Source organism: Cydia strobilella, chromosome 13 (genome assembly GCF_947568885.1).
Source record: "Cydia strobilella chromosome 13, ilCydStro3.1, whole genome shotgun sequence".
In the NCBI taxonomy this organism is placed as follows: domain Eukaryota; kingdom Metazoa; phylum Arthropoda; class Insecta; order Lepidoptera; family Tortricidae; genus Cydia; species Cydia strobilella.
Window position 1 is genome coordinate 14,848,511 of NC_086053.1, and position 26,783 is coordinate 14,875,293.

At 38.1% G+C, this 26,783-nt stretch overlaps 1 protein-coding gene across 1 annotated transcript in view; it reads left to right on the top strand.

Annotated features, from left to right (window-relative positions):
• The window catches only part of LOC134746797 (frizzled-10-like), a 35,230-nt gene extending 9,300 nt beyond the window's left edge, over positions 1–25,930 (top strand). The window contains exon 2 of the mRNA XM_063681344.1: positions 24,454–25,930. Coding sequence (XP_063537414.1) covers positions 24,454–25,821 — 1,368 coding nt within the window. The 3' untranslated portion in view covers positions 25,822–25,930. The remainder of the gene's footprint in view (positions 1–24,453) is intronic.
• Positions 25,931–26,783: the final 853 nt, after the last annotated feature.

Sequence of the window (26,783 nt, forward strand, 5' to 3'; positions counted from 1 at the left end):
GTCACATATTTAAGGAATAAACAAGATTGTTAGAATAGTTACACTGTTGTATTAGGCTTAGTAACCTGTAAAAACCGGCCAAGTGCGAGTCGGACTCGCGTTCCAAGGGTTCCGTACATTACACAATTTAAACAATGTATTTTTTATGTGAAATGTCTTTTAAAAAGGTCGGATCAAAAACTAAGTAATTAAGTCCGACTCACGCTTGACTGTACATTTCTAATAGGTTTTCCGGTGATCTATAAGTAAAGATCTATTTTGTGTATTTTTTTCAAAATTTTTGACCCCGCAGTTTCGGAGATAAAGGGGGGGAATGGTCATTTTTTGCCTATTTTCTTGAATAACCCCTAAACTATTTATCTTAAAATTTAAAAAAATATATATTTGGGATTCTCACAATGAGCTCTTTCATTTGATATGTAACACGATATAGTTTGACAAACTTTATTTTTAATTTTTCTCATTTACCCCCCCAAAAGTGGCCCCCGTGTTTAAAATTAATTTGTTTACGTTACATGTCCATCTTTGGGTCACAAACTTACATATGTGTACCAAATTTAAACTTAATTGGTCCAGTAGTTTCGGAGTAAATAGGCTGTGACAGACAGACGACGACAGTGATCCTATAAGGGTTCCGTTTTTCCTTTTGAGGTACGCAACCCTAAAAAAATAGTTGAGGTAAATAAATAAAAAAATAAAATAAAAAAAATGTCTAATGCAACGTGAAGGGGAGGGTATATTTTCAATCTTTGCCTGCGATTTGAGAACGTAGAAACTATGTTCTAGTACTTCCGTCATTCGCCAAATTATAGTCTTTACAATTATCATAAAATGTATGAGTGTGGTTTACGTGAGAGTAATGGGAAATATGAACCAAAATGGAACATCTCTAGCAATCAGACATTCTTTAGTTAAAGATGCTTATTATTCAAGTTTTTAGAAACTACAGGTTTCTTCACAGACATGTGACAAACACTACACATTTAAAGTTCCGTTTGCCAGGTTAACGTCCATTTATCGTGGTTTCTCAAAATTTCGCGGCCGCCGGCGAACTCCATATACGGCTACAGTGAAACTAGTTCCAACTTAGACGTACTGAGTGCTAAAGAACAGACATTAGAGATGTTACGGGCTCTTGATGTTCGCGGCTAACGGTTCGAGGCGTGCATTCAGCCGCAGATAGTATCTGCTATTCTATTTGACATTGAGGCGAATATTGACATTTTTGATACTGATTTGTTAAGTTTTCTGCCATTGAGGAGTTGGACCAAGGTAACTTTGCATGGCATTTGCCAATGACAAAGTGTGGTAAAGTCATCATATGTCAACTTTCTATGAAAATTTTGTTGTGTTCTGTTTAAGTCGGTGCAAGTTTAATCGGATCCCGGTCTTTCCATATAATCCTCAGACCTACTTTCATCCTCTAATATTGTAGCAGATATTCCTACCTTTTTATAGGCGTTTTATGGCAATCTCGCAAAATCGACCGTCGGCAGATGCCTGTGATAGCAAACACCTATCCTGAAGATGCTATTCGAAAAACATAATTCCACATAAAAGCTCTGAAACAAAACTTGCTGGTGACACAACCTGACACAAAATATATATATTCCATCCCAGGCTGTCATTGAGACTTCGTGGATTGGATACGGCCCCGCAGGGTTGTCAGTCATCACAAAAACTTCACCGTGACAAATCGTTGTTGCCATTATGTTGGTAATATCCAGCCCTATCTTTTGTAGATCTCCCGAACCGGTCGCGGCAGAGAGCGAACCTAATTGATAATAATCGGACTCTCGTGACCGATCTCTGATAGAAGCGCACAACCAAGTTATTACTTCATCGGAAACAGCTTCAGCGTGAACGGCTTAAAGTTGTTTTTCGATTGTTTTACGCAAGTTTATCTTTGTAGAATGATGGGACTCGGAGTTAAAAGCCAAGATTATCTTGCAGTTTAAAGAGTATTAACCTCTTGGTAGTAGAGGCGGGTTTCCTTTGAAATGTATACAGTTATGTTGGTGTAATGATGCGATTGGACGCAGCGGCGCGGCAAAGGGAAGTGGGACTGATTGTAGCGCATTTAATTTATTATAATAATCGAGGGGCATTAATACCTGCGCACGGAAACGCTTTGAAAGGTTTCGTAAGACTATCTGGCTGTAATTAGATATGTGTACAAAGAAATCGTATAGTGCTATGATATTAGTGATATAGCGGTTAGCGGCATACCAATATCATTGACTAAATAGATACAATGACCTTCATCGTTCGACGAGTTTGATTGATGTTGTATAAGTTGATGACAAGAATGAAAAGCGTAGTTTTTCTCTAGTACATACTTCAACTTAATATGTATTCTCAAAGATGTTAGTTGGAAGAGATTTCTTAGAGATGTTTAATGCTCCCACGTAGGTATTATGTAACTAATAGGTTCCTACGTTCCTAGATTGAAATCTAAACCTGAGTGCGTCCCTTATTAAGTATCTATTTAAAATGGAGTAAACTAGAAATTTAACCTGTTCTGCATTTCTTCTACATTGATGGATATCTCCATTCGCCAGTAGGAACATTTCAGACATACAAACGTCCGATTGACAATTAAACTGCCCAATTCGCCGCCCAGACTCTTGATTAGTGATCTATAAACGCAATCGTAAACGCGCGCGCGCACGCACTAAAACGCCGTAACTTCACAAAACACGCATACTAAATTCGATCTTAAACTGATAGGTATACGGTTTAAACTAGAAGTTGTATGTAATAGGTTGTTTTGTTTTGAAAAATGTGGGTTGTTCGCCAGCAATCGGTGTTGGCGTAAATCAGTTGAGGGAAATGACGCAGCTGGTGTTGCGCAAGCGGCGAAAGAGGAATACATATGTGTAGCATAATACATTTATATACAGTAGGTAGGTATTCCATCTTTAAACAGAAGTACCGTCAGCATCAAAAGTAGCGTAACAGACTGTGCGTCAAATATATCTACTTACCATTCTCTGATGATAAGTTGTCTAAATGGAACGGAACGCCTGTCAAAGAAGAGGCGTTTTTTCTTTCTGTGCTGCAACATTCGATATTGTTTTTATAAATGTACGATACACAAATAATCGTAATTAACGATATTTGGGTAATACTAGTACAATGTTTCCACTCTTGTAATTGAACCCACTTCAATGAAAGTTAACAATAATAACACCCAGCTAAAAAAACACCTCTTCATAATGGCAATGTCAATGATGTCACAGAATTAATAATATAAAAGTTTCGAATTTCTTACTTGTTGTTGTGCGGAAAAGTCATTCTTTGACATACTTTCCGCACTAGCATCGAAATGTACTACATATATTACCTATACAATTAAACTGTTGTAGATTATTTTTAATGCGAACGTGAACTGCCGAGATATATTTCTGTTTTGAAATGTATTAGAGGGTGGCAGATACTTTTGGTGCGTTGTTTCCTACGCTACCGATCGATGCTGGTTTGTATGAAATTTTAATAGTTTATCTGGTTAAAAACCTGGGATACTTATAAATGTTGAACATACGAGACTAAAGGTGACTGTCCGTTTCCAACCGCAGCGGCACTGCTGCTCCGACACTACTGCGGCGGCCCAAACGCGTCGGTGTTATTGTCAATTTCCATAGTAAAATGAATGACGATATCGACTGCACGTAATATGGCGATTTTAACGTTTTCCCGACCGCAGCTGCACTACTGCTCCGACACGTCGGTGTTATTGTCAATTTCCATAGTAAAATGAATGACGAGACCGACTGCACGTAGCATGGCCATTTTTGCGTATTTGGTGTATTATTGCAACTGCGGCTGCAGACCGCACGTCAAATCTGTCACCTGCACTGAATTGTCTTTGATCACAGATATTAGTAGTTTTAAGCAAAGAGGATATAACCACTACGTTCTAAGGAGTTATTACACCCACGGATAAACAACCCCGATGGTACCGTCGCCATATATCGCAGATATATCGGGGCGGCCAAGGAGCTCACAGATATCTGAACTAGGGCTCGCGGTCGAATCCGTGTTTCGTTTACACGTTTCGAATACCCGTTTCCGAATAATACGTAAACGGTTTTCTGGCCCGTTCCACACGTTTAATTAAGAAACGTGTAGTTAAGACCCGTGTACACGGATAAACGGGTATTCGAAGATACGTATCTTATTTATCCGTGGCTCCGGACACGTCCTTGACGATAGTAGCGAAGGAACGAACGCCAGCTACAAATGAATAGACAAAAGATTCATGACGAGTTTCTGTCATATTTAACCTTGTTCCGTGGGTCATAGAGTCGAAATTCAATAAACGGTTTAGAAACTCCTTTCTTCAGCATGTAGTTTTTGCTTGCAATAGGTATTAAGAGTATTCACGCTTCTTATGAAAGTATAGTATTTTATATAGCACTTTAAATAGCTACTTTTTTTTACGTTGCGGGTTAGCAATATAATATAAAAACCTGCTAGTACCTATTTAAAAAAATATTAGAACCATCGAGTTCAGTATGTAGGCAGGAAGTCAAACTAATGTTCGAAATTGGCATTAAGTAAGTATTTATAAAAAAATACAATTTTAACTTGCTTCTTTATTTTAAGTTTAATTTAAGAACATGATATGAAATTGTATTTCTTGTCATATAATGTAGGTAAACCTTATAAAACAAAGTCCCCCGCCGGATCCGTATGTCTGTCTGTACGTTCGCGATAACCAGACCTCACCTATGAATGAAGTTTTTCTTTGGGAATGTTTATGTGTATATTTTGTTAAGGTTTTGTTTAAATTGGTAGAAATATGACGATGTTTGCTAATGAAGTTAGAAAAAATCACGCTGGCTTAATCGAAAACGCTGCCCAATCTATTTGATATCAATGTATGGTGGACTTGTCTCTTTTTCATTGGTCTACAAAAAAGTGCGCCATGGCTGTCTGTCTATATTTTAAGAATAATTAACCCATTATTAACTTCTAAAAAAAACCAGACAAGTGCGAGTCGGACACGCCCACCGAAGGCTCCGTGCAAATACATCTGTAAAAATTTCAACTGTCTAGCTATCACGGTTCATGAGATACAGCCTAGTGAGTGGTGACAGATAAATGGACATTGAACTCTTAGTATTATTAGGCTTCCGAAGTGAATACTTGTTACAGAATGTATTTTATTATGCTTGACTCTCCATGCGAAGCCGGGGCGGGTCGCTATAGTTATTAATAAACACTTTAAATCAACTTGATAAAATTGCACCTTCTCAATAAATTCTAATTGTTTTTACTTTAGGTACCTCTTACCACAGTAAAACGCTTTTTAGTGCGGTGCAGCTACAAAACAATTGAAAACATTTTCTTGTGCAGATGTTTTGACCTTATTACAACGACATAAAGCTTGTAATTGGCGGTGACACTTGTGATAATAGTTTGGGAACCTACATGTTTTCGACGATGACAAACAAAAGGATATTGGAAAACAATGGATGGATGGACCACCGCGGGTCGGCAACGTGCGCATTTAAGTTTATTACCTGAACGCTAGTGCGAAAGTGACCAAAGTGAATTATGAATGATTACCAATTTAAAGATCTATCTTAATGTAATTAGCAATATTATCGCAAGTTATCCAAGGTAGTATGGGTTTTTATGGTTCTTGGGTAAAATTACTCGATAATCCCGCATTTGTGTACCTACTAATAACTTTTTTGCGCCGTTGGCAGGTTTGTTGTTTTCGCAAAGCAGTAATAGTTCCGAGATAAAAGTAACCACGAAATAATAAAACTGTTATTTTTAATTAATATAGTATTCTGTCTGCACACCTATTATTAACGAAAATACTATACCATTATGTAATTATAAAAAAAAACTATGATCGATGTCAAATTTTTGTAATTAGCTTAGAAGCAATCGGTTTTATTAAATGATATAAATAGTTTAAAATAAAAATTATGTATACCTACTATTAAACATAGGAAGATTAGGAAGATGGCTCAGTACCTATGTTTTATCAATACGGTTAAAAACAATAAAAAAAAAGTAATTGTGCGGTTTTATGAAACCACGATGCAAGTGAAACTTTTTTCGGATTGTAGGCATTTAACTAAAAAAAATCGGAAATTAATTCGATTTACGGTATTAAAATCGCGGTTTTAATCTTAACTTAATAAATTGGGGCGATAGAATAAAAGCTTCACTTTAAAAATCGTACGACAAACGAATTCATCTGAAGTCAACATAATAATAGTGGACCTTGTTACCATTGTACATTGGCTCAAACTGGTTCGGAGTATTTGAACCCGTTCGGAACGGTCTTAAGTACCCGTGTAAACGGAGATACGTGTCTGAGATACGTTTCTTGGGAACGTTCCTTCGAAACGTTTTCGAATCCCGGCGGTTCCGTGTAAACCGGGTTCTTAGTACCGCCGGTCTTAAGAACACGGGTATTCGTATCGGCGTGTAACACGGATACCGGGAGCCCTAATCTGAACACGCCTTTATTGTCAAGGCGCTAGAGTGCATGTTCAGATATATTTAGCACCTCGGTCGCTCCGACATATCTGATGGCGACTGTAGTACTACTGTAAACTTTTTTGCTAATCTATATTGAGCCATACGAGTATCACAGAGCCAGTTAGGAAACTAGAATGATAGGTCCGAAAAAGAGAGTGTCAAATTCGGAAGTTAACTATAGTCTGGCAAACCCTTCGAGCAACACCGGCTTCCGACACGTCGGAAGGGAGGAGCCCAAGCGATATCTTACCGTACAAATCGTTCTGCCATTTTTTGCGGGGGAAAACGTGCACACAGTCGCACTTCTCACTCACTACTTGCAAAATCCAATCTCTAATTAGGATTGTTAATTTTTTTTTAATGTTCTATTTCGAAAACCATTTCGAGATATTAGGTTTTTAAACAGTTTCCGACATTTGCTGCGATATAATAATCGAGGATTGAAGATATTTCAACAAACCTTTGACCTTCTCGCGAGGCTGAATATAATAATGTCATCGTATAGTAAAAGTTATCGAACCATAATAAATAAATCCGTCACTCACGTAATTGTCAAAGATGTCATTGTCATCAATTGTCATAATAAAAAAATTCAGTTAAACCGCTAGTTTCTTACGATTTGATTTATAATTTTTAATACCTAAACAGTAGATTTTGATTGCTTAATATATCAAAAACCTTGTTTCCACTTGTGGGAATGATTTACAAAAATTATAGTCCGCGAAGACCTACGTGAAAGACGGTGTTGTCGTGAATTAAATGTGGAATGGAATACTTCAAGTGTTACACACAATATTGCTGTGAGGATCACGTCGATATAAGTATAAAATTAATATTATTTTACTACGAATATTTAAAAGTCCATTTTGGTGGTCGGGTCACTATTACCTATTTATTTTCTGTGATGATGTGGCCAGAATATCTAAAGACAAACCGTTTAACACAGCTTGTCCGCTACTAGCTCCGTTTTACTGATTTGAAGTTAAATTCAACAAACAGACATACATATATGTAACTTGCAAGCAATAAATCATATACATACAAAAATACATAGTTATATTCAAAATACAACATGAAACTGAAAAGATAATTTCTAATTTCCAGGTACCTACAAGTTGCAGTTCAAGGCTCAAGCTGCTGATATCACGATCATGGCGGACAAAACTAAAGTTAATAAAGAGTTGTGAAAAATAAAACGTCTTATTTTTTACTTTTTTATTAATTTACGAAAAACCTGTTTCCCAAAAAAGTGTATACATTATATGTTCAACATGTTCTGCACGTAAGGTTGACATTGAGGGCTTTGTTTAGTAGCATTCAGTTGAAGTTGATTTAGGTTCTACTCTTGTTGATCCAGAAAATAATTGTATAGTTTATTATTAAATCTATGCCCACGCCCAGGCACTATTCTTGCTATAACTTTACATTCTCCGCCTTCTCTAGAAATTTGTACATTATATACATCCAATAAAACTAAGGTATATAACTTAAGGCAGATTTGTGGAATCAGCTTTCACAAATTTAGCGTATTTTGAGATTATTGATTTAGGGATTCAAATAATACGACGATATTATTTATAGATTCATTAAATAAACTGTTCTTTTATTTTTTCGTAGTTTTGCGAGGATAGCTATAAGCTCGACAGGGCACGAGCGATAGAGAGGCAAATAGAATACCGAATATCCGGCAAAGTGGCCAAATACCGAATAGTTGCCGAATATTCCTGGCAACTGTAATTGTATTGTAATATATCATATTATATAATGTCGTTTATGGTGACAATTTCTCATTTTGTCATTGCAAAGCCATTCCTGATCTAAATAAAAGAAGCAATCATTTATTTTTATTACAAGGGGCAAAGATGTTATTTAATACCTCATACACATTGATATCATATATTGGTAACATATTGATATCCAAACATACGAAACGATACAAAATTGAACCACGAGAGAAGCGAATGGTTTAAAATTTAGAATATTGACAGTTGCGGAGGTCTCAAGGCATGAGGGTTAAACAAACTGTGTTACAGTGCAACACGTAATTCTTCACACCAACACGAGGAAACCATTTATTATTCAAATTAATTTATTAAAAGTTCTTTCTATCGGCCAAGGCGAGGGAAATATCTTTCTTCATAAAGGATTTCTTGTCTCGCCCGTCAAGTTTTATATGGATGGTGCGGTCATATCATAGAGTGCCGTCGCCCATTCACACCTGCAACTGGACAATATGAAGTGTAAATTACAAATTATTTTATTCATCATACTTCACTGTTTGGTACCTAAGGAAAGTAAAATTGGCTTAATATGGATACTTAGAAAGATAAATCTGTAATATTTTGCTAACACCGAACGACTGCCTGCCCACCATTGGATAATTTTATTCTTACGTGTCGCATCGTCATCTCCAGAACCCACGAATCACTTTGCAGAAATCAATAAAAGGCCTGCTAAAAGAGCCTACCTGGCATGGTTTTGAGGGGACGTTTATTACAGACTTCTAAATCCAGCCGCACGTTTCTGACGGCCGAGTACCTATACGTGATGCAGGTGGATCAAGTGCGCACTCCCCCCGTATATATCACGAACTCCATGAGTCCCGTTTCTGTCGGATTGCTGTGTGCGGTGGTCACGCATTTAGGCAAGAGGATGGGGAAGAAAATTTCACATTGTGAACTTACCTTAATGTTAAGAATAATTTTTCCTCTGCATTAATTTTATTTGAGTAATTTGATTGTATTTCGTCAATTATTAAGTCTCATTCAATGTTGAATTGCTTTTCATTTAATCGGCAATATTATCTGAATAAAGGATCACCATTAAATATCAGATTTTTTATTAATATTGCGTAGCTGCCTTCGTCGGACTCTGACTATTGTAGAAAGGCAAACTGGTCTTCTTTTTCATGTAGCATGTAGCATTATCGTCACTCGCTTCTTCACGTAAAAAATACAAAAGTAAATTAGTATTTTATTTGTACGTATGACATTATATGACTTGACATTGACAAGCCATCAACGAACGCTGTCGCGACTGCACGCCGCAACAGCCGCAGTCGTGCTGCTACAGTAGTGCGGCACCGCGTAACGTCGCAACTGCAGTGCAGCAGCAGTTACAATTGGACAGTCACCTTAACGGGGATTGAGTTAAATGCGAAGAAAAGTCACAGCCATAGAAGAAAATGTCCCGTAATGATATCTCCTAAGGAACCATTTCAAATAACTAAATGGTAAAATATTCCCTTCATCATCATCTTTACATGGTTTCATGATGGCCCGGCATTTCTCGTGGTTGTAGCAGTTACTTAGACGAATAGTATATTTCTTACGTCAGTGCGCAAAAGGTTCGTAAATGCCATTAGCCTCGTTGCCAATCCTACAAAATGCCTTTAGGATTCATCTGCTACGTTAATTGCAAGTGGTGCCACTTTACATGCTGTTTTACTTTACTACCATGAGGTCCATGAGTTTCAGAAATGATGCCGCAAGTTTTTAGGTAACTCTCTCCGTTATTTTATGGGTCGATAACTGTTCATTTACAGAGAACACATTATACTTAATTTAAATATTATTATAATTTTATTTTAGTTATTTTTTATTTTTTTATTTAAACTTTATTGCACGATATAAAATTGTACAAAGGCGGACTTAATGCCTTAAGGCATTCTCTACCAGTCAACCATTGGGTCAAACAGAAACGTGTAAGTGCAGGATTGTAGAAAGCGAGAGGAAATATGAAACACAAATCAAATTATTCTAAACAATATATATTTTGTTTATACACTTACACATATATACAGTTACACGCTTACACTTACACATAAAGTTAGCTTAGAATTCGTCTAATATTGTTTAATATGTTTCCCATTCGACACTCGGCCGCTTGCCAATGCTAAGTTGGTACATATATAGGTAACTTAAATGGACCTTGCAGGATTGTAGAAAGCGAGAGGAAATATGAAACACAAATCAAATTATTCTAAACAATATATATTTTGTTTATACACTTACACACTTACACTTACACATAAAGTTAGCTTAGAGTTCGTCTAATATTGTTTAATATGTTTACCATTCGACACTCGGCCGCTTGCCAATGCTAAGTTGGTACATATATAGGTAACTTAAATGGACCTTATTATGTTAGACTGACTCTATTAAGATCGGGATAAATGCAAATATGCGCCTATTTCGAATTTCTCGAATAAAATTTGTCTGGACGACCTATAAGATACGTTTTATTTCAAAGTATCTCATGCAGGCTTTGATCACTAGATGACGGGAGCTCTTGTAATTCACGTTGCTTAAAAAGACATACTCAATAGTCGCTATATTAAGCCTAGCGGTAAGAGCGTGCGACTTTCAATCCGGAGGTCGCGGGTTCAAACCCCGGCTCGTACCAATGAGTTTTTCGGAACTCATGTACGAAATATCATTTGATATTTACCAGTCGCTTTTCGGTGAAGGAAAACATCGTGAGGAAACCGGACTGATCCTAACAAGGCCTAGTTCACCCTCTGGGTTGGAAATTCGTAAAAACTAGTGCCTACGTCAATTCTTAGGATTAGTTGTCAAGCGGACCCCAGGCTCCCAGGAGCCGTGGCAAAATGCCGGGATAACGCGAGGAAGAAGAATAGTCGCTATATTAGTTGCATTTATCTTACTGAAAGGAGCCCCAATATTTACTACGAAACATACGAATTTATCGGTTCAGTTATTAATTACAGCTCTTCAGTAAAAAAGGCCACTCGTGGGACCGGGCGGAAGGCCCGGCGCCTCCTTATCGGCCCTGATAAGCCTCAGCCAAGGAATGTTAAGTGTGCGCACCGAATTAATGCTAATTAAACAGGACGCTGACTACATTAACAGCTTACCAAAATGAGTGGATATGCTTTTAAAATGCGTTTTGACAGAAGTGTGATTTTACGTCGAAACATTTCCGTTTTATCTTTCAAACCAAAGTTGAATTCATGATTTGATAGTGAGGAAGGAAATCTGATTGATAGAATGGAAATCAATATAACATAGAGCAGTCTATCCAATCCATGATGCGATGGAGTAAGTCTATGGTGGTTATGCCCTTCAGATATGAGGTTTTGACATGGATGATGAGGGTTTAGTTTGCTGTTAACGCGGCGAATTAAGAGAATCCTTATATAGAAAAAATTACGATAATTTTCCATGAAACCGGGCTACTCATTGTAACTACAACATTGCCTTAGTACTATAAACTACAGGCGTACTAAGTTTAATAGCTCATACAACGTTTCCATATGAATGCAGCCTTCAACAAACGCGCCGCCTCGCAGACGCACGTACGCATTTAAACGGAATTTTCCGTTCAAAAAGTCACATGTGTCTTCTGATTACACTCACTTATGTCCTTTAAAGAATAATTGCTATTAATTCGCCGCGTGCGCACATAAATAACCATTAAAAACTGTTTATACCTGACGCGGGACAGCCGCCTCGTTCAGTTGTCAATTACTCGCGCCATTGCCTTTAGAGGCATAAGTTTACTTCAAGTTTAACTACATTTTGACGACTCAGCATTTCTTTAAAATGGGCAAAACTATAAGTACCTAGATTTTAGTTTAAAAAACTAGGTGAATCAGGTCAGCCAGCCAGAAAGCGAGCCTAGAGTCAGGAGTTGGGAAACTGCCGCTGTTTTGATGTATATAGGTACAATTGCCGCTTTTCTAGTTTACATATATAGTAGTATGTACTATTAATTCACTACCGGGGGCGAATAGAATAAATGTATACAGATGTTATGAAACGTCACGTGACTCTTTCCATAATTGGTGATTATCATTTTGGCAAGGCCCTCAGGGTGCCAAATGTGCTTTTTTTTAGTTTGATTGAATATTTGTGGCTTTTTCATACTCCATTAACTCGTTAACCATAAGGTGCTCGCGAAGAATGTAAACAAAAATATTTCTCAAATCCTCGAATTGTTCTGTCAACAATGTCCGCCCGAAGAAGCTTATTCAGATTTCAATAATATTATACCAACATTAAAGATCTGAATGTAACTCACGTGGGCAGTGTATAAAGCGAATAGTTTTTTTATCTTCATTTATTCTGGTCGGAACTGGATGACAGTTAAATGGATGTGTGGCGATGGCGATCTGGCGATATGCTGCAGTCGGATTTAGGTTCTTTATTAAATATTGGCCTTGTACCATCAAACATTGGGTTGGGTCGTCAAGGTTCGCGACCGACCGTCTTTACAACAATAGAATAGTAATTAGTAACGATGTGTCTAAAGCCTGGTTCACAATTGTCTGTCGTGTCGTGTTGTGTTGTGTGGTGACGCATATCGGTTTCATACATTTAATATGATTGCGTGCACATTTGTCTGACACAGCGTGCATCAGAGCTAAAAACGGCCAAATAAATGCGCCGTAAATAGACGCCTAGCATACAAAATCGATAACAATAAACGCAAAAATCAAAACGGTGAGACACAGATAATCTCTTTCTCATTCCGTTCCCAAAATTTCGTTACGATTGGTTAAGTTTTGGAGGTGGAAAATGTCGAGAACGAAACCTCGATTTCTGAGATTTTTACTCAGGATTTTTCGCCTAAGCTGCAGTTGTCCTATCGCACTAACCTAACTTTAGGCCTGATTTCCTCCTACGCTGAAGTCGGTCGCTGACGTCGGTCGAGCGTACCGTCGGAAGAAAAATCTGCCGCGGACGTCAGCGTCGTTTTGCGGGGGCCCATAGAACGTTGTGTTAATTCGTACGCTCGACCGACGTCAGCGACCGATGTCAGCGTAGGAGAAGATCAAGCCTTAGGAGCCGTCCCCGTCAGCGCGACGGAGATATTTACATAAAATTCTCGAATCTAAGAAGGCGCTCAGCGGGTATATCCTCTTAAGTATGTATTGAAATTTCCGTAGAACAGGAGCGGTATTTGACATGCGTTAAGTGACGTTTCGTGTTGAACTTCAGTTGAATGGAAGAAATCGTGTGTTGTCGAATAGGTAAATTTGACATTAGCAATACACAGTTAGGTGACAACGAAACCAAACCGAACCACGACGAGTTCAGAGCCATTTTAAACCGTATAGTAGTAAGAAAACAAAGTTGATTTTTGTTGAATAATTTTTTCAATGAATGAGTTTTGGTTGTACCAAATGATACTTTCCACAGTTGATGAACAAATGATTCATTCCACTGTTGAACTGATGTTGAAGCCGAAACTGACAGTTGTGCATCTCGAATAGGGCCCCTTCCTTTTGTCGTGCTCATAGGTGTACGAATAGTTAGACATAAAACTGCACGTTTGTCTCTCGTCTACTTAAACAACGTGACAAACAAACATATTATATTACTTTGTATTCTTCACACACTTGCCGTATCTAATATTCAAAGGCAAATTTGCTTAAGCTATGTCAACACACGAAATTGCGTGAACATGACTGTTTGCCGACCTTAACTTGTTTGATAGTCCTCACATATTGACAGACTTCGCAAGAGTTAAGTAAATATGCTCGTATTAACTACGTTTAAAATAACCATGAGTGGTTATTTTAAACGTATTTGAACTATTTGTGCCATTCCCAATCAAAAGGGTACTTATTGTCGGTTGTCAATAAGGCGCTATTTCCATATAGCTTCAGTTTGATATCAACCTTATTGACAAGCGACAATGTGGTACTTTTGGTTGAAAATGACACATTTGAAGTATATTTGGTAGATTGGGAAGTTTAGTTGAAAATGGCTCGATTCGTGTAGGTTTTATTTTATGAAAACATCATGTTCACTATTGTTCGGAATTTCAGATATTTTTGAGCACCTTCGACGCTCCGATATATCTGATGGCGGCTGTGCACACTTTTTACTATCTGTGTTATAGCTGGGGAGCTGGCGATGCTAAATGTGTAGTTACACGAGCGTCGTAGATACCTACTGGAATCGGAAGATTAGGTGATAGGAAGACAAAAAGGTTATATAAAGTTTTCTTTTCCAGCGAGCAGGAACGCGTCTACAGATTTTTATTTTATTTCGGGGGGTTGGTGGAGGGCTAAAAAGCACTACTAGCAAGTTAAAAGCTAAGACTAGACTGAAAGGCTAAGCTTCGGTAAAATTACCTTTCCCGAGTATACATCGAGTCTGCGGATTAGTCCAATTTTCTGAAGATCAGAACAATCCAACAACTGCAAATCAGCAATGGACGCAGTATAATAAAAGGCTTATTTCGGAAAGTTACCTTTGCGAAATATCGGGGACTAAAATGAAAACTTCCTTTGTTTCTTATGAAATGTTCGAATTCCAAGTTTTTGGAAACTTACCACGACTTACAAATCTGTAATAATATTTATCTGTAGGTCACTACACCGATTTTTCGCAAATTAAACCCACCCGCGCTCACGTGATCGGTACTCGGGTAACTCGGGCTGTTTTCATTAGCGGCGCCTTTGAACAGGGCTGCTAATAGGCAGATGCTCGCCGATGGCTATCAAGACGGCTATCTTATGGAGCTTGATTGTCGCTAGTCTTGTCTTTTAATGGCTACGTATGTATTTCATTATACAGCTGTGGCTGTGGCTTTACAGGGTGGCCTTGTGTGTCAAAGCTAAAGGATTTTGAATATACATGATACGTTTTGTTTTAGTTAAATGGTTGCGGTTGTAATTAAGCCATCCTGTATATAGGTAAAGCTCTGGTGAATCGGATAAGTATTTACTATTTTATCTACATATCAAGGTTGTTTTCTTAAGCTAGATTGTCTCAGTCATGTCTTTTGAAGTCTGCATAATATGTATTGACCTATACAACTGTAAAGCTGATTCTATTATGTATGTAAAGCTCTGCTGAATTAGATATAGGCAATATTAGGTATTTTAAGTATTGTTACGCATGCTACATTTTCTGTTTTACTTATCAAGGTGTCATGTTTTTTTTAAAGTCATATACAGGGTGATTTCTGGGTCGTAATCCAACAAAACCACTTTTTGTATTTTTTACAATCTGTGACGATGGTATGAGAAAACACTAAATATATATGCTGTGTTAAGTCCTGATGTGAGCAGTCCTATGCAGGGGTCGGAAACCGGTATTTGCTCCATACAAAAATACCGGTATTATTACGTTCTTTTTCGTTCATGTGTTTATAATTTCATTTTTAATGGGACGTTTTAATAATGCAAAATAGTTTCCTAAATACATGATTCAGTCCTACGTAATGAGCATAAAAAAATTCAAAATATTGGGCTATTTCGGGGTTTTTAAAAAATACCGGTTCCGCCGTAAATCTACTGAGATAGATAGTACGAGTATAATATCTTGATAATCGCTCGCTTACGCACGCTAGTATAAGTGGTATTAGTAGTTTTTATAACACACATAGATAGGCTACCATCTGATAACAATCTGCAGATTTGTATCTGATACGTGCGTATCTTTAGAAAGCGATATTGTAGTAATATGTTATTTACCTAAATATATTATCTTTACCTTAACAAATTGTATGGGACTATGACTAAAACCGACCGACAAAATAATAAAGCTTATAATGGTTTTTATAATGTAAAATTTATGCCAAACAAAAATTACATTGAAAGACAACGCAAACCCATTGTTTTGAAAAAATGTCTTACGTTTTGTAACTACGAGACCTACGAGTACATATTCCATTAAACATAAACACAAATACATCTGTTTCGACGCCATTTAGGTACCTAGTTTAAAAACTCCATACAAATTTATATTTTTGACAACCCTAGTTCAATTTATACATCAAAGGGCTCCCGCTCCAATGAAGACTTCCCGTATACAATATACAGTATACGCTGTTTGTAAACGATACGCGAGTGTATACAGAATGTGGCTAGATTTGTTTACCGCAGAGCTAAAAGAGTACAAGGCCGAAATAAATGTGAGGTCATTTTTCAGAGTTTTGGCCTGAAAATATATTTTTATGAATTAGTAATTGTTGGGCTACGGCCTCTAGGTCGTTTGCCATCAACCTTGCCAGTAAAGCTATGAGTTGTTGAAGATTATGACTCTCTTTCCTGGCTATGTGACCGAAAAACTCCAGTATCCTGCGTAGACAGATGGTTGAGAGTCTGGTTTTGATGTTGAGTTCGCGTAAGATCGACCTATTTGTGCCATTTTCATCTAAAAGGGTACTTATTGTCGGTTGTCAATAAGGCACTATTTCCATATAGCTTTGATTTGAAATCAACCTTATCGACAAGCGACAATGTGGTACCTTTTGGTTGAAAACGTCACATTTGTGCGAAAATCAGTCCAAGGCATCTTCCTCCAGCACCATGGTCTTAGAAATATTTTTTTAGTAGTTTGATTCTGAAAAAGGGAAATAAAGGAAACCTTAAAAGGTCACTCACTTCCACCCATCTGTTTGTCGGTCTGTTTCATCCTCTTATCTCGTAACGAAGACATAAAAGTGTATTTTTTTACCCAACCTAATAGTAACGTTAATTCCTGTCCAGTCTTTTAAACTAAAAATTATATTGCAGGCGTTATTCAATTCTTTTTATGTAGCAGAATGAAAAAAAATCTAATTGAAGAACTGATAAGTACCTAGTATCTGATAATTTTTAAAGAGGCTTAATTTAAGACTTAGTTAGTACCATAATTTCTTATTTTTTTACAACTAAGAGCCAAATTTAATAAAGACTGCCCCACACGTACATCATAGTTCTTTTTTTATCCTCAAACGTTAATTATTAACCCACAGTCACTTTGATCCGCTATATCGGTGCGTTTGAAGTGCCGTGTCGTTTAACACGTGGGCTCAATTCCATCTACACACATTCTATTTTGAACTGTATGTCTAGCTGATTAAATTCCTTATTCATTAAGCCAGTATGACGAGTACCATACTCGCTGTAAGTGCACTATAAATAAATAGAACAGGCAGTATGCGAAACATTTAAAAGTAAGTGTAAATAGATTTAAACATGTTACAAAGTTAACGAATAAATGCCTTGAAAATGAAGCGGTTGCCTTTGAAGCTGGTGTGATTAATCTTTTGTCTATGACACATGGATAAATGCTACTAAAATGCTGTTTCTTTGATGGAAATTAAGTGGTGCCAGTTGTTTGGTTGTGTAATTATAATCAGTTCCGTGATATGACTTGAGATGTTGACACAGAATAACTAATAGTAGTAATACAAAAGTCCTGTCATTTTTATCATGTAGCTTATTCAAAGTCAAATATTGCCTATAGATGTTTAAGATTTGGTCTTACCTTGAGTTTTCAAGCAATACAACACCTCACTATCATACCTACTGTAATGGATGGCAATATTTTTATAATACCATCCGCAATACGATACGTAGGTAACGTAGGTTAGCGCTGTCACATGAGATCTTTATAAACAATATTGTCCGTTGTGTTGTGTGAAACGTTTTATTGTTTCCACGAACACGAAATATACTTTTTACGCAAAAACGTGCGCTCTATAAATTGTGCCATTTTCAACCAAAAGGGTACTTATTGTCGCTTGTCAGTAAGGCGCTATTTCCATATAGCTTCAATTAGAAATCAACCTTATCGTCAAGCGACAATGTGGTACCTTTTGGTTAAAAACGTCACTATTAGTGCCGCTATATATTTCTAATTAATTGTGATAAGAGGTTTAATTGGAGCGATTAATAATTTCTATATTACTTTCTCTACTCTAGTTTTTTCACTCGGGGATGAATTACGTAGCTGTGACCAGGGGTCGGAAACCGGTATTTGCTCCATACAAAAATACCGGTATTATTACGTTCTTTTTCGTTCTTTTGTTTATAATTTCATTTTTAATGGGACGTTTTAATAATGCAAAATTGTTTCCTAAATACATGATTCAGTACTACGTAATGAGCATAAAAAAATTCAAAATATTGGGCTATTTCGGGGTTTTAAAAAAATACCGGTTCCCAACCCTGGCTGTGACCAAGTAAAAATATAAGATAGAATTAGCTACTTTTATTCCTCATTCATTAATTACGTCACACGAATTTCTCCCTCCTTGTCACACTTGGTCACATTTGTCAAATCCCTAACAACTAAAAAATCTGATCTTCCTTACAAGGTGATTAAAAATTAACCAATTTTAACTGGCCTCAACTGTTCACGGCATAAATTTCATAACATCTAAAATACCTGAAAGGCAATAAAGCCGTGTCGACACGACTCGCGACACGCTACAGGCGATACGACATGCATGTGAGATATTAAAGTATTCTCGCACGGTCCGACTCCGGCGCATCGGTTGCGCCGTTACCAACTGTCCTTAACATCAAAGGCGGTTAGGGTTGGCACTGTTAATGCGATTATGATTAATACCGAAAACTTTGCATTTTCTTTAATCAACTTGGAGATCCTAGATAACGTACCTATTAGTCCAAGTCAAGAAAACCGATAATTACGAAAGTGTAGTGTCAAGTGGAAATCAGCGATCTTTGCCAAGCTTTTCTGGAAATTCAAATTAAATTGATAAATAGAGTTTTTAGTGTTAGTTTGTAGAAAACATACTACTGTGATAATTGTAACTAGACGTAGTTCATTAACAACTGATGGTACATGTTTATAGTTCGAGTGGAATTTTTGTGTTTGTTACAATATAACACACGCTGTGTTGTGTTTAGTACTTAACGGGCTTCAGATTCAGGTCCGAGGTCGTACTTCTATCATCCGTCCGTAAATGCGAGAGTGAAGCTAAAGTATCGTACTTGGGAGTCAATAATCGCTTAGTATCGTATCTAGTTGAGACGATACTAAGCACAGACATCCTCTCCGTGCTGGTCTCAAATAAGCATCAAGACACTTAATTTGGATTGTCTGCCAAAAAGGCATCCATCCCTATAATCATACACATATTACCTATAATATTTCTTCAAAACGTATTAGTTGACAGCCCTACGTGGGCGCACATCAAAGCGTCGCCGGCGCACTCGGCTATTTTCGGCCGCTCCGGTAATTATTTTTTTGTCACACGTTGCTTTGTGCTTTGTTGCTGCGCCAGATTGATGAATGTTTATACGTGACTTTAACTTAATGTCTGTTTTACTTTTGAGTGTTGAAACTGAATAACTTTGATGTTGGACCAAAATGGATGCCGGTTGGCTGTCCACCTGTTTTAAAACTCCTTCCAATAGGAGGCACGAGTGACGATTTGTTTCGATGACAAAAACACGAGAACAATTCGCTACGAGGAGGGAAGCTTAGCAGTTCTACATGTTTGACCCGCACATAGCGGCAACATACTTGCCATCATACTTAAAACAAAAACGCATCTCGACAATAAGAATTACGGTTCGAAAACAAATGATTAGAAAATAATGTCAAATGGTTTAAGGGTTATTTAAGCTTTAGATGTTTAAATATCTAAAAGTAGACAGATCGCCATTCATTTCATATATACATGATAATCTATCTAAAAAATTGAATAGTTACCTACCTAATACCTAAAATGTCTGCGAACTTGTTAAAACTGTGTAAACTAAAAAAACATCAGTCTTGTTAAACAAAACTGCTAAAAAGCTCGTCATAAAATATAGAGTAAGGCTAAGGGCCAATTAATTTTGGACCTAACAAGATTACTTGAGTTACAGAGCACAACACATCAATTAATAAATGTTTTAAATGCCGATACGGTTAACTGAACATATCAGAAATGTTCTCGGAAATAAATAATAACTTTTTGTATTGAACACAAAAATGGTAGCCAGTTATTAAAAGTTCTTTGGCCCCGTCATTTCAACGATTCGGCACTCATATGTAGATGTTTATTCAAGCAAATAAATACGGTTCTAAACCTCAATGGATGGATTAGATAATGTAAACAAACTTTAAGAAGATCACACTTAATACAAAGCTAAAATAGACTGACTGTTTAAAGAAACAAGGTTTATTTTCGACTAAAGGTATGAAGTTGCTGTATCAATAGACCCTTGAGCGCGATCGAAAACATCCGAAAGTACTTGGGCGAATGTTTGATCTGACGTTTGTTAAGGGGTAGACAGATGAAATGAGCTGTCAACACGCACGCGTACATTAGCATGGAGCTATGTCGCCGTGGAACCATGTCGAATTAACAAATGGTAAGAGATTCCTTACGATTTCATTTCTAAGGTAACATTGCCCACACAGTTTCATGGTGGTCTAATATTCCATTAGTCACTGAGAATCAGAAATGCCTTTTTAGGGTTCCGTACCCAAAGGGTAAAAACGGGACCCTATTACTAAGACTCCGCTGTCCGTCTGTCTGTCTGTCACCAGGCTGTATCTCATGAACCGTGATAGCTAGACAGTTGAAATTTTCACAGATGATGTATTTCTGTTGCCGCTATAACAACAAATACTAAAAAGTACGGAACCCTCGGTGCGCGAGTCCGACTCGCACTTGGCCGGTTTTTTTCATTTAGATTGGGATTAAAACGACATCTCAAATTGAGCCATAATTATTTCGAAGCGAAGCCCATATCACAGCTATTTCTAAAAAAACTAGTGTTAGGTAGAGAGGTGTATATTTTAGATACCTACATTAAACTACGTGAGAATGATCCAAACGTTGTAAATTTAATCGTTAGGTATTTCGCGCCGAGGTCCCATTCCAAGAATGCATGTGTTATAAAATACCGCGTGTTTGTTATTTCATGTGCCCGATTACAGCTTAACTGTCTTCAGCGGTACTTTACAATGGGCTTGTGTTTCATAAAATGCTACGTAAATACCTAAGTAATTAAAACGCACTGTTTACTGACGCAACTACCTTTAATTGTTACCTATAAATTAAACCTAGAAATATTTAGTCAATGGAGCTATTTAAATTAATCAAGATATTAATACCCTAAGCATATAGCCTTAAGGTTGACTGGTAGAGAATGCCTTATGGCATTAAGTCCGCCTTTTGTACTGTAAGGTTTTTTCTTTTGTGCAATAAAGATTAAATAAATAAATATATTTATTGTGGTCTGGTCTGTGGTAAAGAACGTCATTCAATCTGTAATTTAGCTTTGGTAGTTTCTTTGTAATAATACCTCTACCTCACTTGATTTTTCTACTATAATGATAACAAACATTATAACTCTTCACGCTCCTCTCCCATTTTGAAAGCAAAACCTGAAAATGAACGTATAATTATAAGTTACTTTTACACATAACTAGGTAAAGGTAGAGCTGCTCCTTAACCGAGGCATGTTAGCGACCGACGTCGACATTGGAAGGCTCTTCGGCTCGCAAACAGTTTGTTTGCCCGCCTTTGTCCCGTGTTTGTAAAAACTAAACCGGCGAGCCGCGGTAATAGGATGAGAAGCGGTGTTGTGTTATTCCAATCTCTTACCAAATAAAGGCGAGTCTTATCCCGTCTCTATCGCCGTTACGATTTGGATAGTGCCGGAAATAGGTAGCCAAACAAACCGAACTTCAATGTTGTCAAAGTTTAAGGCGGTTCCCTGAGCCAGAAGGCGAAAAATCTCCTTATATGATCATGTTTTTCTAAGAGGCGTTGATATTCGTAGACGTGGAAAAAATATATGTAGTTCTTGACTATGTTATCTTTAATATCATAGCTTCAGATACACGAATTATGACACTTCGCTCGATACAATTCATTCCCAAAGTAACCTCTTACTCGGACTTTTAATCCAACTTTACTCGGTTATTTATTATGTAATATAAACAAAAAAAGAAGAAAAAACAATCTTAAATTAAATAGTAATTTCATAGATTTCGAATTTCGATATTGTAAGGTAACGTTTTTAAAATAAATAAAAGTCAACAAAATTCGATCAAAATTGGCACTTGGCGCGCATGATCTTTCCCGTTCTTTCTTGCGAAATGTGACAGTGACAGCGGCAAACCAATGGAACGGCCTTAAGCTTCTATAGCATTTTTTTCGACGTACAATTTTACAGCAATGTGATGTGCTTAGAGCTCCGCTGCTACACCGTTAGCTATCCTTAAGAACCAGCAAATTACTCAAGGACCCAATTATACTGGCTGAGCCTAGAACTCGCTTACCCAACTAATCGAATGGAATTACACGCGGGCAGGTACGCCGGATTATCTGAAAACTTCTTCAAAAGTATAAGAAAAGATAGTTTAGAATAAGACTAAAAGGTTGATGTAATATTAGACGGGATTTGATACTTTTTTAAGGAGCTACGTTGAATCGGATATTTAATATGTAAGTAAGATTGTATTCTATCGGAGCTTCCGTGTGGATAAAGATATTTGTAGATTTTATCGCAATTTTGGAAGTAGGAAGTTTTATAACTGAATGGGGTTTTTTTTGGAGATGTTATGAATGAATTTGGCTCTATATCTATTCTTTGCCCAGTACATATCTCCAATGATCTCTTTAATCAGAATATGAATGACTGCCGTACATCAAACGGCTTACGTTAACTTGTTTTTTTAATGGTGTTTTAGTTTTATTCTATATTTCTCGTATTACACGCTAGGTAGCTATGTCTCCAGTTTCTTAAAGTAGTAAAGTTCTTATCAAGTTATCAGTTATCTCAAATAAAAGATATGTATTTAGATACTCTACACGTTGCGATTTTCGCGCTTAATTTTAAATTTATTCTGAAATAGTCTTTTACACTTAACCAGCCGGTAACCGATAGTCGATCTACCTGTACAAGATAAGATTTTAAACTGAAATAAACGACATGAACGTTCACATCTTTCAAACTCTAAGCCCAAATACATTTGTTGCATGCCTGCCTAACCCAAATATCTGATCCAGCGAAGCGTGCATTCCCACAGAAGCATCTCTAATTGCTAGCGGCCCAAGGGCGGTGGTTCCGTGGCTTTTTGCCCACTATTAACAATGCCTGGCGAACCGTTAAAATCCTGAAGCCGTTCGAGGCATGCAATGTGTGTTTTTGTTTAGGATAAACTTGTTTCTTAAAATAAGCCTTACTGCCCTTCAATTTTAAAAGGAAAAGTAAATCTGTATACTTATACCTCTTGCCCATTTTTTACTGGCATTGATGTTTTTACATGCCCAAATTTGTTGTGTAACACACTGACATAAAGCCGATGTAAGTAGTTAATGCGTCAATAAAAACTTATGTAAAAAGTGCAAACATAAATCACTTAGGTATTAGGTAATGATGTTCTTCTAAGCTAATTACCTATGGAGCCTGTGCCCATCTTTCAGACGTTCATATATGCGTCGCTTAACGACAAACTCAGATAAATCCATTCGACCCTCTTAGGAAATACGCTACCCTATTACCTTTTCTTAATACCAAAATCGCAAAATCTGACAGTTGGATTTATCCGAGTGAAGTTAAGCGACTCATATGACATCATTATCTGGAAAAAACACATGTTAGCCCACCTTAAACCAATTAGGTAGGCAATTAGGAAATTATAACTCTATTAGAAATACTTCGTTCGCCATAATTAAGCACAAAGACTTGAACCCCAAATGAAAAGCCCTCAAATTTCACCGCTCTAAACCCGTCACACAAGTCACTCCGACCCTTTACAAAAAGCAAACTCGTCAGTTCGAGTCCTTTCATTGTGACATCTGCAAAAACGCGACCTTGCCTTTGTTGTTTTTGCGGAATCGTCCTGGGAACTAATGAACGAGTTAGCCAAAGGTTTCCTGTTAGTGATTTGATTAGTGTGGTTAGAAGGGAGGCTACAGAATAAATTGCCTTACATAATGGAATTAAAGCTAAACGTAGGTACTTTTCTACGATTGTGATAAGTATATACCTACAGTATTGGTAGCTTGATGTGATAAAAAATTGACTGATCATTTGTCTTTTGTGGCAAAAAAGATTTGAATTGCGGCGTGAAGTTGTGGTGAAGGTTTTTTATCCGCAATTAGCATTATTTTAAACACTGGGGGTGACTCAACCTAATATTTGAGGGCGTAATTTAATAGTGGTTAGTCTACTGTAGTTTAACCCTTTTTGTACAAGTTCTAAATATGGATATCTCCTTGTTTCAGATGACCGCATTCGCCGGCATCCTCTCGAGCGGCTGCTCGCCGCACGCGCGCTTTCTGCTGTGCTCGGCCTTTGTCCCGCTCTGCACCAAGGAGGTCTCCGGCTCCGTCAGCGCCTGCCGCGCGCTCTGCGAGACCGTCGCCGGCGACTGCAAAGAACAACTCAAAACCCTCACGAACTTAAACCTAGACTGCACTGCTTTCCCGCTCAGAGCGGACAGGAGACTCTGTATGCGGCCGCCTAACGCCAGCGAATCTGAGCCAGAACCGCCGCCACCCCCAAGATGGCCTTTCCACGAACAAGATTTACGCGAACACGGCTGCCCGCCGGCCCACACTAGAGCGCCCACAGGAGAGTGCTGGCCGGCGTGCGGACAGCCAGCCCAGTACACTCAAAGCGACAAGCGAACAGCTGAAATTCTGATGACTACTCTCGCTTGGTTTTCATTATTATCAACCTCTTTCGCGCTGCTGACGTTCTGCGCGGAGCCGTCGAGATACCGCTACCCGGAGAGACCGGTAGTTTGGATGGCGGCGTGCCACGCCATTATAGCCTTAGCGTACGTAGTGCGCGGCTGGCTGGGAGCTAAGATAGTATCATGCTCCGGAACTACACTTGCCGTCGACGGTCTATCATCAACTACATGCGTAGCGTTCTTCTCTATAACTTACTACTTCACGCTCGCCGCTGATGCTTGGTTCGCGAACGCTTGCGTCGCATGGTACCTAACTGCTGCCAGCGAATGGTCGACAGAAGCTCTAGAGAGGGCCGCAGCGTATCTCCACGCAGTTTCATGGGGATGGGCCGGCGCGTGGACAGCGGCAGCTTTGGCTTTGAGAAGAGTAACGGCAGACGAGCTGACAGGGACGTGTGTAGTATCAGACGCGGCCGCTGCCGCTTTGATCGGGGTGCCTAGAGGCGCGTTGCTTGTGACATCTATCGCGCTCGCTTTTGGCGCGTGTCCAGGCATTATGAGAGTGCGAAGAGCTTTAGACTCACGAGGCGCAAAGCGCGTCGGAAGGCTCGCTGCTCGAGCGGCCGCCTGCGGAATTCTGTATTTAATCTTAGCTGCTGCTGGTACAACAGTGAGAGTCTACGAATCTCGTTTAAGAGAAACGCAATCCGGGCTAGCCTTGCTAGCGGCTCTCGAGTCCGGGAACCAAGAGGAAACAGTCGGATCTAACGGCCTTGCCGTCTGCCTTTGGCTCGCTTGCGGCATAGCGGCAGGCGCGTGGGCGTGGTCAAAGAAATCAGTAGTTGTCTGGAGGAAAGCGCTTTGCCCCCCTCGTAAAGCCCCCAGCTACTCCCCACCCCTTCTTAGAACTCATCACCCGTACTACAAGAGACCGTTACACGTGTCCAGGGTGTGAATGTGTGCGAAAGACTGTTAAGTGCCTATATGCCTTCTGTGAAGGCGCTCTCGATTGTAAAACTGTAAATAATGTAAATATATATTATACTGTTGATTTTTGATACAAATGTTATGTTTTATTCCCCTTTCTGAGGAACATAGGATGACATGCACCAAAGATTTCACATTTGACTGACGAAACCTAAAAATTTACGCATGGGATCTTTTCTTGGTGCAAATATCCTTATAACTTATAAGTATAGTACGAGCAAAGAATTATTGATCGTTATAGAGAAGTAGTCTAAGAAAAATACGTGCAACCCCTAGTTTGACATCCAAAACAGATGGCGCTATGGCGCTGTACTACGTCAACGTCAACTTTTGTCACAGTTACCTTATAACTCACGGAGCCGTACAGCGCCATCTCTTTTAGCCTTAGACTACACAATCAATCTTTAGTATGACTATTTCCATGATTCAATAGGGTTAACTTTTTAGGGTTCCGTACATCAAAAGGAATAAACGGAACCCTTATATTATCACTCGTGCGTCTGTCTGTCTGTCCGTCTGTCACAGCCCATTTTCTCCAAAACTACTGGACCAATTAAGTTGAAATTTGGTACACATATGTAAGTTTGTAACCCAAAGACGGACATATACCGTAAACAAATGAATTTTCAACATGGGGGCCAGTTTTGGGGGGTAAATGGGAAATATAAAAAATAAAGTTTTTCAAACTATATCGTGTTACATATCAAATAAAAGAGCTCATTTTGAGAATCTCAAATGTATATTTTTTGTAATTTTTAAATAAATAGTTTAGAAGTTATTTTAGGAAATATCTAAAAAAACGACCATTCCCCCCCCCCTTTATCTCTGAAACTACTGGGTCTAAAATTTTGAAAAACCTATAGATGACAGGAAAACCTATTAGAAATGTGCAGTCAAGCGTGAGTCGGACTTAATTACTAGTTTTTTATC